The sequence below is a fragment of the Musca vetustissima genome, unplaced genomic scaffold (genome assembly GCF_032173495.1).
Source record: "Musca vetustissima isolate MV318-11 ecotype Yass unplaced genomic scaffold, APGP_CSIRO_Mvet_v1 utg21817, whole genome shotgun sequence".
Classification (NCBI taxonomy): Eukaryota; Metazoa; Arthropoda; class Insecta; order Diptera; family Muscidae; genus Musca; species Musca vetustissima.
Window position 1 is genome coordinate 78,130 of NW_026880717.1, and position 13,931 is coordinate 92,060.

At 35.4% G+C, this 13,931-nt stretch overlaps 1 protein-coding gene across 1 annotated transcript; it reads left to right on the forward strand.

The window, feature by feature from the left end:
* Nucleotides 1-5,069: 5,069 nt before the first annotated feature.
* Nucleotides 5,070-13,347, forward strand: LOC133326496 (uncharacterized). Its single transcript, XM_061535118.1, has 4 exons — nt 5,070-5,208; nt 9,642-9,909; nt 10,007-10,322; nt 12,065-13,347. The coding sequence occupies exons 1-4, from the start codon at nt 5,097-5,099 to the stop codon at nt 13,307-13,309; spliced, it is 1,941 nt and encodes a 646-aa protein (XP_061391102.1). The 5' UTR covers nt 5,070-5,096; the 3' UTR covers nt 13,310-13,347.
* The last annotated feature ends 584 nt before the right edge of the window (nt 13,348-13,931 follow it).

The window sequence follows — 13,931 nt, forward strand, 5'->3', positions numbered from 1 at the left end:
CTCTCGCAAAGCTAAATGAAAAAAAAAACAAAACAAAATAAAAAATTCAAAACTTTTTGCGAATTTCAGGTTTCATTCGCAACACTATCTGCAATATTTGCTGTTGTTTCTTTTTTTGTGATAATAAAATTGAATGAAATTAAAACACTTGGTTTTTTTAAAATCGATCAGCATGTAGAAAAAACAACAAGTTCTTGTAGATTGTCGGCAACGGATGCTATTTTGTTTTTTTTTTTCATTACAAGAATTTTCGATAAAAAAATCATACATACATATATGTGTAGATACGAATTTGGTGACTACAATGGCCCTCTAAATAAAGAAATCTCAATACATGAATGAAAACAAATGCAAATGACAGTGGGGGGAAAGTCGATCATTAAATGCCCTATCTAAAAATTCAAGCCGCCCGCATGTGACAGCTAACCGAAAATATTCTTAAAAAAAAATAGTTTAGATTTTTTTATCCACGCCTGGATAATATTTAGAAAAAATCTAAGCCTAAACATAATTATACCCTTCCCCACACTTTGGTACAGTGTATTATGTCTTTGTGCATATGTTTGTAACAGGAAAAAGGAATCGAGATAGACCCATGGTTCCTTTTGAGAATATGCATAGAATCAATTTGCGAGTCGATTATGATCCGATTTTGATGAAATTTGGCATAGTTCACTTATTTGGCCCAAGGACGAACTCTATTGAAATTGGAGAAAATCGGTTCAGATTTAGATATAGCTCCCATATATATTTTCGTCCGATTTTATGTAAAAGATTCACCAAACTCCCAATATTTGCCCGATTGGGACAAACATTTGAACAGCGCACTGAATCAGGTCCATGCTTATGTGTGCGATGTTTTCTTGGAATCGGTTCAGATTTACATATATAGCTCCCATATATAGTTTCATCCGATTTTTTGTGAATGATGCACCAAACTCCCAATATTTGTCCAATTGAGACAACATTTTGCCCAGAGTTCGGAATTAAGTCCAGACTGATGTCTGCGAAGTTTTGTTAAAATCGGTTCAGATTTAGATATAGCTCCCATATATACTTTCGTCCGATTTAATGTGAATGATGCACCAAAGTCCCTATATATCTTTCGATTTGCACGAAATTTGGCATAGCGTAATGAATTAGGCCTAGAATGATGTGTGTTAAGTTTCGTGAAAATCGGTTCAGATTTAGATATAGCTCCCATATATATTTTCGTCCGATTTAATGTAAATGGTACACCAAAGTCCCTATAAATCTTTCGATTTGCACGAAATTTGGCACAGCGTAATGAATTAGGCCTAGAATGATGTATGTTAAGTTTCCTGAAAATCGGTTCAGATTTAGATATAGCTCCCATATATATTTTCGTCCGATTTAATGTAAATGGTCCAACAAAGTCCCTATATATCTTTCGATTTGCACGAAATTTAGCATATCGTATTCAATGAAGTCTGGAATGATGTGTGCCGAGTTTCATTAAAATCGGTTCAGATTTTGATATAGCTCCCATATATATTTTCGTTCGATTTAATGTAAATGGTACACCAAAGACCCTTTATATCTTTCGATTTGCACGAAATTTGGCACAGCGTAATGAATTAGGCCTAGAATGATGTGTGCTGAGTTTGATTAAAATCGGTTCAGATTTAGATATAGCTCCCATATATATTTTCGTCCGATTTAATGTAAATGGTCCATAAAAGTCCCTATATATATCTCTCGATTTGCACGAAATTTGGCACAGCGTAATGAATTAGGTCTAGAATCAGAAAGTTCCTGAAAATCGGTTCAGATTTAGATATAGCTTCTATATCTCACCAAATGAAAAAATTAGTATCTGTTGAATTTAGTATCGGTTGACATGTTTATGGATCCAATTTCATTTTACTGGTCCTTTAAAAATGCGACGTCTATGAGGATTCATCTGTTGAATATACCCAAAGTGGTAAAGGGTATCATATAGTCGGCCCCGTCCGACTTTACTGGTTTTAAATATTATATTTTTCAAAAAAAAAAAAAAATACTCCACGCCTAAAAAAGTTATTTAAAAAGTCCACACTTCATGTGTAACAAACAATCGGACCAATTGAATACGCCCCCAGATGTCAAGGTACCGCAGAAACTATAATGAAATTTAAATCTGAAATATAACAACAATAACATAAACAACAACAACAACAGAAAACGGATAAACAAAACTCAAGAGCCAGCTACGATTATCTCAGAGTAACGGTTTTATTGCATAAACCATGGCGGGTTTATCCGCCCCTCCAAACCGACGCAAGTCGGAGAGTGGGCCACAAAGACCACTTCTATCACTTATATGTTGTGAGATAATTAATTATAGTTTGCTCTCTCAATCTCTCTTTCGCTGCTTATGGTCCAACGTGGATCCAACGAAACGTTAGTCTTAACTGCAACGCTCGTAGAAAACCAACGGTAAAACGGACAATCAAAAATAATTCAATTTTATTTTTGAATTGCAAAAAATTTCCGCATTTTAAAGTTTTCAAAACAAAAAATTATTTTGAAAGGCAAATTTTGTTTACAAACAAAATTATTTTAATTTGTGTGTGTGTCTTCTGTGAACCCGCCGAAATGAAAATGAAAACAAGTTTGGCGAGGGTGGTGGATGCTAGATGAATGAACTGGGTCCGGGTCCGTCCGTTGCAAAGAAAATAAATATATTTTTCGATAAAGGTCTTTGAGACTGTGTGTCGGTCGGTCGGTTTGTTTGTTTCCAAAACTCTACAAAATAACGAACAAAGCAGAAAATCATTGAAAACTGATCTGATGTAAATGTTGTAAAGGTTGACAACTATTGCTTTATGTTTGTTTTTTCTTCTTTATCTTCATGTTGCTGTTGTTCGCCAAAAAGACACAAAAAAAAAGATTGGACAATTAGTCGACAACAACAATAACAATTAGATGACACAATTGTGCAATTATTAATAAAAATTAAATTTGAAGGTTATCGTATTTTACAACTGATTCAAGTGAAATTTAAAGAAATAAAAAAAACAACATTAAGAAGTTTTAAAGTGATTGAATACTGGATGGTGGGATTTAAAATCAAAATAAAAATAAAAAAATATTTAAGGGTAAGCTAGAATGGAATTTTTTAAAAACATATTTCAAAGGACCCTAAAAAGATTTTTCCAAGGCGTGGATTTTTTTATAAAGATTTTTCCAAGGCGTGGATTTTTTAAAAATATTATTTCAAGGCATGTATTTTTTTTAAATTCTCCAAGGCATGGATTTTTTTTTAAATTCTCCCAGGCATGGATTTTTTTTTAATTTTCCAAGGCTTTGATTTTTTTAAAACGATTTTTTCAAGGCATGGATTTTTTTAATTCTCCAAGGCATAGATTTTTTTTAAATTCTCCAAGGCATGGATTTTTTTGAATTTTCAAGGCATGGCTTTTTTTAATTTCCCAAGGCTTAGATTTTTTAAAACGAATTTTTCAAGGCGTGGATTTTTTTAAAAAGATTTTTCCAAGGCGTGGATTTTTTTATAAATGTCTTTCAAAGACTTTGGTCTTTTAAAAAAATTTTTCCAAGGCGTGGATTTTTAAAAACATTTTTTCAAGGCGTGGATTTTTTAAAAACATTTTTTCAAGGCGTGGATTTTTTTAAAAAGATGTTTCCAAGGCGTGGATTTTTTAAAAAGATTTTTCTAAGGCGTTGATTTTTTTAAAGATTTTTTCAAGACGTTGACATTTAAAAAGAATTTCCCAAGGCGTAAATTTTTTTAAAAAGATTTTTTCAAGACTTTGATCTTTTAAAAAGATTTTTCCAAGGCGTGGATTTTTTAAAAAGATTTTTTTAAAACGTGGATTTTTTAAAAAAGATTTTTTTAAAACGTGGATTTTTTTAAAAAAGATTTTTCCAAGGCGTGGATTTTTTAAAAAGATTTTTTCAAGGCGACCAAGACAAGGGTTTAGTTTTTTAAAAAGATTTTTCCAAGACTTTGATCTTTTAAAAAGATTTTTCCAAGGCGTGGATTTTTTAAAAAAGATTTTTCCAAGGCGTTGATTTTTTTAAAAGATTTTTCCGAGGCGTTGATTTTTTTAAAAGATTTTTCCAAGGCGCCATGTTTCTTGAAAATCGGTTCAGATTTAGATATAGCTCTCATATATATTTTCGTACGATTTATTGTAGATGGTGCACCAAAGTCCCTATATATATTTCGATTTGCACGAAATTTGGCACAGCGTAATGAATTACGCCTAGAATGATGTGTGTTAAGTTTCCTGAAAATAGGTTCAGATTTAGATATAGCTCCCATATATATTTTTGTCCGATTTAATGTAAATGTTGCAACAAAGTCCCTACATTTCTTTCGATTTGCACGAAATTTAACACAGCGTGATGAATTACGTCTAGAATGATGTGTGTTAAGTTTCGTGAAAATCGGTTCAGATTTAGATATAGCTCCCATATATATTTTCGTCCGATTTAATGGAAATGGTGTATCAAAGTCCCTATATATCTTTCGATTTGCAAGAAATTTGGCACAGCGTAATGCATTAGGTCTACAATGATGTATGTTAAGTTCAGATTTGGATATAGCTTCTATATCTGACCAAATGAAAAATTTAGTATCGGTTGCAGAATGACATGTTTATGGATCCAATTTTTTAAAAAATATTTTTCTAAATCCTATCCTATTTTTCTAAAATATTTCTAAAGTCCATTTCTTATCAGTTGTCATTTCTTTCAGTTCCCATTTTGACGATTAGATTGAAAAACGGAGAAGAATTGCTAAGAAGAAGAAAAATCATGACGGCAACATGACAGATTTATCAGAATCCGATTTACAGCCGTTATTGGCCGCCGATAATGGATCACCTGCGACAGAAACAAATGATACCAAAAACAATAATAACAATAACAACAACAAGAACAAAAACAGCAAAAATGCCAAAATTAACAACAATAAGAAATTACAACAAAAAGACATCAATAGAAATGTGGTGGTGGTGCCAACGGACGGTGGCCAAGGTCGAAGGCAATCCCTCAGCCGGAAATCACAAAAGTTACGCTATATCTTGAAACGGAAACACTTGTTCTACATCATAGCCATAGCTGTAGTCATGTTTTTACTTAATCTAACCTACAATCATAATGTCGATTCGAATTTGCTGGGCAATGAGGATGATGTGTATTTTCTAAATCATCTGCATTCGCATGTGCCGGGCATGAAAGGTAAGTTTAGTCGATGAATTTGTGTTTTTTGTAAAAAAGGGCAAAGGGGATTTAGTACGCCCTACATGCATGTATTTATGACACATTTTTTCAAACCCATCCATCCATCCATTTATATAAATAAATCATTTTATTAGAAGCTTGACACTTTATCACATCATAAAAGTGTATCACTTATCATTCCGACACATCAGCTCACACGCCCCTGTAGTGAATGCAGAAGCAATATACGATAATACCCCGATCATAAAGTCCACATACAAATAGCAGTAGAACAACTATTATCAGATCCATAAAAATTGTAAATAAACTAGTGTTTACTTGGAATTGACGAATTTTAATGACTATAATACTAATAATCGGAAATAAAAAAGTAGATTATTTCTCAGATAATGATTGGTGGGGGATATTTTAAATCTATATGTTTTCGATAGGCGCGAATTTAAAATAAAAAAAAATCCAATGACTATCTAAAAGCGTGGATTTTTCTAAGGACCAACATTAGGCGCGGATTTTTTCAATAATTTTTTCTAAGGACCAGCAATTTGCGCGGATTTAAATATTTTTTCTAAGGACCAACATTAGGCGCGGATTTTTTTAATAGTTTTCTAAGGATCAGCAATTGGCGCTGATTTAAATATTTTCCTAAGGACCAACATTAGGCGCGGATTTTTTAATAATTTTCTAAGAACCAGCAATTGGCGCGTATTTAAATATTTTTCTAAATACAATTTAAGGGCTTGGATTTTTATACCCTACACAACTATGTTGTCAGGGTATTATAGCTTTGTGCAACCCCAAGAGTTTATAACGCTGCGAAATATTGATCATAGATCCACCTTTAAGCATACCGATCGTCATATCTCCACTAGCTGAGTCGATTTAGACATGTGTGTGCGTCCGTCCGTCCGTCCGTATGTCCATTATAATCTGTAAGCACGATACGGCCACAGTTATGGACCAATCTTCACGAAATTTTGCATGTTGGACCCGTTCTGGCCAATGAAAACCTCTATTGTTTTTGCTAAAGATCGGTTAATATTTATGGGGTGAAATGGACCAAAAACTTTATTTTGTCTGATTTTCTGGTCGCTCCAGAGGCCGCAATTATGGTCCAAACATCTCGAATTTTTACATGGAGAAGGGGATTGGGCCAAAGAATAAGCATGCCTGTTTTGATAAAGATCGGATAATATTTAACGGGCCAAATGGACCCTGAATTTTGTGTGAAAAATGACAAAATTCGAAATATTGATTCTAGACCCACCTTTAAGTATAACGATCGACATATCTCTACTAGCTGAGTCGATCTAGACATGTGTGTCCATCCGTCCGTCCATTATAATTTGTAAGCACGATACAGGTCACAGTTATGGACCAAACTTCACGAAATTTTGCATGTAGGATGAGTTCTGCCAAATGAAGACCCCTTTTTTTCTAAAAATCGGTTAATATTTATGGAGTGAAATGGACCAAAAACTTTATTTTTGTCTGATTTTCTGGTGGCTCCAGAGGCCGCAATTATGGCCCAAACACCGCGAATTTTTGCATGGAAAAGGGGTTCAGGCCATAGAATAAGCATGTCTGTATTGAAAAAGATTGGTCAATATTTAGCGGGTCAAATGGACCCTGACTTTCGTGTGAAAAATTACAAAGTTTGCATTCTATAGCGTATATATTTATCCCTGAATGACATAGACCCAAGAAACGGACAATATATCCAAGAGTGGTTGTCCTTCAATGTGATACCAAATACATTGTCGTATGTACTCGGATGTGGGAGTTACACTTAAATATTTACAGGTGCTTACGAATTCAGATAATATTTAGTAACCCATTACCACACTAGAGGGCGGAAATATAGCGCTGATCGTTTTGAAGTGTTCCATGAAGTTTCAGTTATGGTCTCGGACAACGCCTATAATTTTCGGTGATGATCAGATAATAACTTTGGGATGAAGTGGACCGAAAACTTTTTTTTTTTTTTTTTTTTGTTTTCGAGTCGATCTAGAGGCCACAACTATAAGCCGAACATCACAACACAACCCACGGTGAAGGGAATGTGGGCAAGTAATTTGAAGGGCTGTACTGAACATTAGTAATATTCGGAATATATGTCAGTGTAAGGAAGAGGTGCTGTTGACCTCTAATTGGGCAAGAAGGTGCAAATATCATGAAAATTGGCTCGGAATAAACGTCCGCAGAAAGTTAGAGTTCCGTGGTAGTTGTGTAGGGTATCGTATGGTCGACCCCGTCCGACTATACTGCTCCGCTCACTGGTTTTTAAATATTTGTCTAATGACTATTTTTAGATGCGTGGAATATTTATACGCTTCACCACACTGTGGTACAGGGTATTATGTCTTTGTGCATATGTTTGTAACAGGCAAAAGGAAAAAAGATCGACACATGGTTATTTTTTAGAATATGCATAGAATCACTTTTTAAGTCGATTTATGCTTGTCCGTCCGTCCGTCCCTCTGTCTGTCTGTCTATGTTAAATTGTAAACAAAGTACAGGTCGCATTTATGATCCGAATTGGATGAAATTAGGCATAGGTCACTTATTTGGCCCAAGGACGAACCCTATTGAAATTGGGACAAATCGGTCCAGATTTATTTTCGTATATATTTTCGTCCGATTTATGGTAAATGGTGTACCAATGTCCCTACATATCTTTCGATTTGCACGAAATTTGGCATAGCGTAATGAATTATATCTAGGATGATGTGTGTTAAGTAGTTTCCTGGAAATCGGTCCAGATTTAGATATAGCTCCCATATATATTTTCGTCCGATGTAAGGTAAATGGTGCGCCAAAGTCCCTAAATATCTTTCGATCTGCACGAAATTTGGCACAGCGTAATTAATTAGTTCTAGAATGATGTGTGTTAAGTTTCCTGGAAATCGGTTTAGATTCAGATATAGCTCCCATATATATTTTCGTCCGATTTAATGTAAATGGTGCACCAAAGACCCTTTATATCTTTCGATTTGCACGAAATTTGGCACAGCGTAATGAATTAGGCCTAGAATGATGTGTGCTGAGTTTGATTAAAATCGGTTCAGATTTAGATATAGCTCCCATATATAGTTTCGTCCGATTTTATGTAAATGGTGCAGGGGCTTATATATCTTTCGATTTGCAAGAAATGAATGAAGTATAGAATGATGTGTGTTAAGTTTCCTGAAAATCGGTTCAGATTTAGATATAGCTCCCATATATATTTTCATCCGATTTTATGTAATTGGTGTACCAAAATCTATAAAAATCATTCGATTTGCACGAAATTTGTCATAGCGTACTGAATTAAGGCTAGAATGACGTGTGCTAAGTTTCGTGAAAATTGGTTCAAATTTAGATATAGCTCCCATATATATTTTCGTCCGATGTTATGTAATTGGTACACCAAAATCCGTATATATCTTTCGATTTGCACGAATTTTGGTATAGGTTTCTGAATTAAGTCAATAATGATGTTGCTAAGCTTCGTGAAAAGATCCATAGCTAGGCCGATTGACACAACGTAATGATGTAATATAAATTAGTCTCTGGCAAGTTTCCCTGACATCGGTTCAGATATATTCTACATATGTTAGGATACATATGTAGAATGTACCCAAAGTGGTGAAGGGTATCATATAGTCGGCCCAGTCCGACTTTACTACTTTGCAGTTTAGGCATGCGAATTTTTTTAGTAATATTTCACTGAGGGACTAACATACCCTATCACACCACACCCACACATATAAATGCACCCACCCATACGCTTGTAAGAATTTTTGATAAGCTGCAATATATTTATTATTCTGAAAATCTATATTTTTTGTGTTCTTTTTTTTTCTTTTGTTTTTTTTTTTTTTACACCTGCAAATATTGTCATCGTCCGATTGCCTATTGTCTGTGTGTGTGTTGTTATGCCTGTGTCTGTGTAATATGTCCTGGCCTGCATAAAAAACCAAATCAATTTTTTTTTATTATTTTTGTGTTAAATACCACCACCAACACCATTTTGTTTGCGTTTGTATTTGTTTGTGAAAAAAAAGTTTTGAAAAATTTAACATCGTTGATTACAACAACATTATTACCACCAATCGACAAGTCAACAAAACAAAATCGTAACAAAATTTCCAAAAAGGTTATACAATTAGCAATGTCTGCAACAAGCACCACCTCAACAGCAGCAGCAGCAAGTATGCGTCCGAATGTTAAATCTGCTCGAATATCACCAAAGAATGTTACGAAAAACCCAAAACCCCATTTCCTGCATAAAACTAAAAATATTTCTGTTTCTTTGCCCCCTTCAAACGCCCTTGCCGTAACTCCTCAATTGACGAATTTGTATTTAAACACCTCCACCCCTGCAATGGATTTTGAAATTCCCAACGCCACCTCTTCGTTAACCGATGCCGATATCATTGAACCACCCAAAGGCTATTTGGTGTGGAGTGAATTTTGTAAAATGCCAAATTTGGATCCCTATTTACCGGATGTAATGGCAAATTTTCATCGTCAAAAATACAAACCCTGCAAGCTATTGGATCCGTTGACCAAAATTGAGTTCAACACCACCAGCCAACGTTATAGCCTGCGCATAGATACGGATGTGATACCGGGCTATAGTAAAACTGGCAAGGTTGATTGCTGCTATCAGTCGATTCTACGCAATGAAACTGGCGCCAAGGCAGATAGTGTTATTAGGTAAGGTAAGGGGTTATTTTATGAAACTCAAGTTCGCTCTTTAGTTCCAGTTAAAAAAAAACCCTGATCCATTGATTCCCTTACTTTCCTTTACTAGGTTTTCAGAATGCATGGGATTTGTGGAGAAAACCTCATTGGATCCCTCCATCGATAATATTCTAGTTAAATGCCGTTCCGGCAATCGACAGGTCTATGTTAATGGCCACGCCATGATGCCGGAACGCAAAGAGATACGTGAACGTTTGAATATGTGGCGTAAATATGACGAAGATTCAAATGCCGAAGATAAACCTCCCAGTGTTCTAATGATCGGTATTGACAGCATCTCCCGGGTGAATTTAATACGTGCCATGCCCAAGACAGCAAGATATCTATACGAGAACGAATGGTATGAAATGAGCGGATTTAATAAGGTAATTAAATATTCATTGCAATTTTTTTCGAAAGGGATATTCGTGATAAAAACCTGGAAGCTAAAAGCTTGGATTTAAAAAAAAAAGTGTTTTTCAATACCCTTCAGACCTATTTTTAAGAATACTCTTTCAAGGGTTACCCGAGAAGCTAGGAATATTTTTCGAAAATGCACGATAGAAATACATTATACCTAAAAAAATTAAAAAAATTCACGCTTCCAAAAAATATTTTGAAAAAAACCACGCTTAAAAAAATGACCCGAAAAGTCCACGATTCAAAAAAAAAAAAAAAAATCAACCCGCCAAAAATTTAATAATTTCAGGAAACTAATTTAAAACCAGTGAGCGGAGAAGTATAGTCGGACGGGCCGACCATATGTTACCCTACACAACTACCACGAAAATCTGACTTTCTCCGGACTTTCTCAACGCGCCAAAAATTTAATAATTTCAGGAAACTAATTTAAAACCAGTGAGCGGAGAAGTATAGTCGGACGGGCCGACCATATGTTACCCTACACAACTACCACGAAAATCTGACTTTCTCCGGACTTTCTCAACGCGCCAAAAATTTAATAATTTCAGGAAACTAAAACCAGTGAGCGGAGCAGTATAGTGTGATGAGGCCGACCATATGATACCCTACACAACTACCACGATAACCTAACTTTCTCCGGTTCTATATTCTGAGTTTGGGCAATAGTTCGCGATATTTGCACCCTCATGACCGACTAGAGATCAACAAATATTCAGTACAACCCTTCCAATTACTCGTAATTGTCGAGATTCCCTTCAAAACATTAAGTTTTCGGTCCACTTCATCCGAAAATTATTATCTGATCATTACCGAAAATTTTAGGCGTTTTCCTTGATCACAACTGGAACCTCATGGAAAATTTCAAAGCGATCAGCGCTATATTTCCGACCTCTAGTGTGGTAATGGTTTAATAAATAATATCTGAATACGTAAGCACCTGTAAATATTTACGTGTAACTCCCTCATCCGAGTACATATAATCGGTATGAATTTAAAGGCCAATCGCTCCTCCTGGATATACTATCAACTTCTCGGGTCTATGTCCTTCAGGAGTAAATCCATACGCTATAGAATACAAATTTTGTCATTTTTTATACAAAGTAAGTGTCCATTTGACGCGCTAAATATTGACCGATCTTCATCATAACAGGCATGCCTATTCTTTGGCCCAATCCCCTTCTCCCTGTAAAAATTCGCAAGGTTTTGCCATAATTGCGGCCTCTGGAGAAAAATATTCAAAAATTAAGTATCTGGTCCATATCATCCTCTAAATATTATCCGATCTTTACCAAAAACAAAGGGGTCTTCATTGCCCAGAAGCCATCCTACATGCAAAATTTCGTGAAGATTGGTCCATAACTGTGGCCTGTATCGTGTTTACAAATTATAATGGGCAGACGACGGACGGACAGACATACATGTCTAGATCGACTCAGCTAGTCGAGACATGACGATCGGTATACTTAAAGGTGGGTCTAGGACCAATATTTCGCGGCGTTACCAACTCTTGGGGCTACACAAAACCTTAATACCCTGACAATATAGTTGTGTAGGGTAAAATTTTTTAAAAAATCCAAGTTTCAGAAAATATATATTTTTTTTATAAAGCCAATTATAAAAATTATAAAATAAAAACCCATCTTCCAAAAAAGTTTTAATAATAAAAAAATTGTTGTAATTTTCTTACCACTCATTCGCTTTTCAGATTGATGACAACACCTTCCCCAATTTAATGGCCGTGCTGACGGGCATGAATCGCACCCGAGCCATACAGAAATGTTCACCCTACAAATTGAATGCTTTGGATCAGTGCGATTTTATATGGAAGACCTTTCGTGAGCATGGTTATGTGACAGCATATGCTGAGGATGAAGCCTCCATTAATACATTTAATTATTTGAAGGTGGGATTTGTTGAACCTCCGGTGGATTACTATCTAAGACCCTTTCTCTTGGGTGCAGAGAAACATTTGGAAACACGCACAAAATCCGGCTTGATTAGCTGTCTGGGTTACAAACATGCTGCCGATCATGTCTATGATTATGCCGTGGAATTGGCCAGGCGTTATAAAAACGACACCTTTTTCGGTTTGTTTTGGGCCAATACCTTCAGTCATAATGACATCAGTGACTGTACCTCCATGGATGAGCATATTCGGGAATATTTGAAAAAGTTCAAAGATATGGGCACCCTGGAGAACACCATTGTGATATTTTTCAGTGATCATGGTATGCGTTTTGGACCTATACGGAAAACCTATTCGGGTCATTTGGAGGAACGTTTGCCATTTGTGTTCCTGTGGTTGCCACCACGGCTGCGTCAGAAATATCCCAGTTTCGTAAATGCCCTGAATGCGAATAAGAATCGCCTAACGAATCCCTATGATACCCATATGACGCTGAAACATATTTTGGAAATGACGGGACGTGTTAAGGATCCTGCAAAATTGGCCCCCGCCGATGCATGTCCAAAGTGTCAGTCGTTGTTACGGCCAGTGCCCCATAATCGCTCCTGCCAAGATGCTGCCATTGAACCGCATTGGTGTACATGTCTGCTATATGAGAATATCTACAAGAATTCCAAAACGGTATTGGATCTGTCACATCTACTTATCGGTTATATCAATGATTTTGTGGCCACCTTCCGCAATAGAACCTATGCCAAATTGTGTGTACCTTTGAAATTCGATAGTGTGGATAGTGCGTATCGCACTACCCAATTGGAGACTCAAGACAATGGCACCACAAAAACGGTGGACATTTATCGAATTACCTTCTATACGAAACCGAATAAAGGTCTATTTGAGGCCACTGCCATATATGATCCCATCACAGGGTATATGGAGGTCACAGGCGAGATAAGCCGCCTCAACACCTATGCCAGTGATTCGGATTGTGTTTCCGATGGTGGGGCAAAGAAATATTGTTCGTGTCGCAAAAAGATTTTCTAGCATAAGGTAACGTCGTTACACAAGGTCTTGGTGCGTTTGGGAAATCGTAAAAAAATTTCAAAGGTTCTTTGAGAAATGGCGAAATCACGGAATAGAAAAAAGCGTGGGAGAAGGAAACGGAACATGACATTCAAAGATTTTATTTTACCATGAATCTCTTCTATTTTCTGTTGGTATTTTTTTTTCCTTTTAGCAAATTTTTTGTATATATATATGAAATAAAATTCAGTTAAGTTCAGAGGACCAGGAGAAGGTGTGGAGATGTAGAACAATCAAATTTAATAGGGGAGAAAATAAAAGAAAAAATAAGCTTAAAATTAACAAATCTCCCTACTCCACAGATTTGCTCAAAATGTATATACGTATTAAACAAATATTAAATATTTATAAGTAATTTTTTAGTATTTTCTATTTTTAAGTAGCCAATTTTTTTGATTAGCTAACACAAATGCGCATATCTACCCTATAGATTTTTCTTAATGATATTAAGGACAATATTTTATTAAAATAGCTAAAAAGAAACTATTAATGCCATAACTAAAGAATTATTATTATTTAATATAATGTATTAGTTCCTTTAAATAGCTAACTCATTAGAATTCCAAATTAATCTTATAATAGA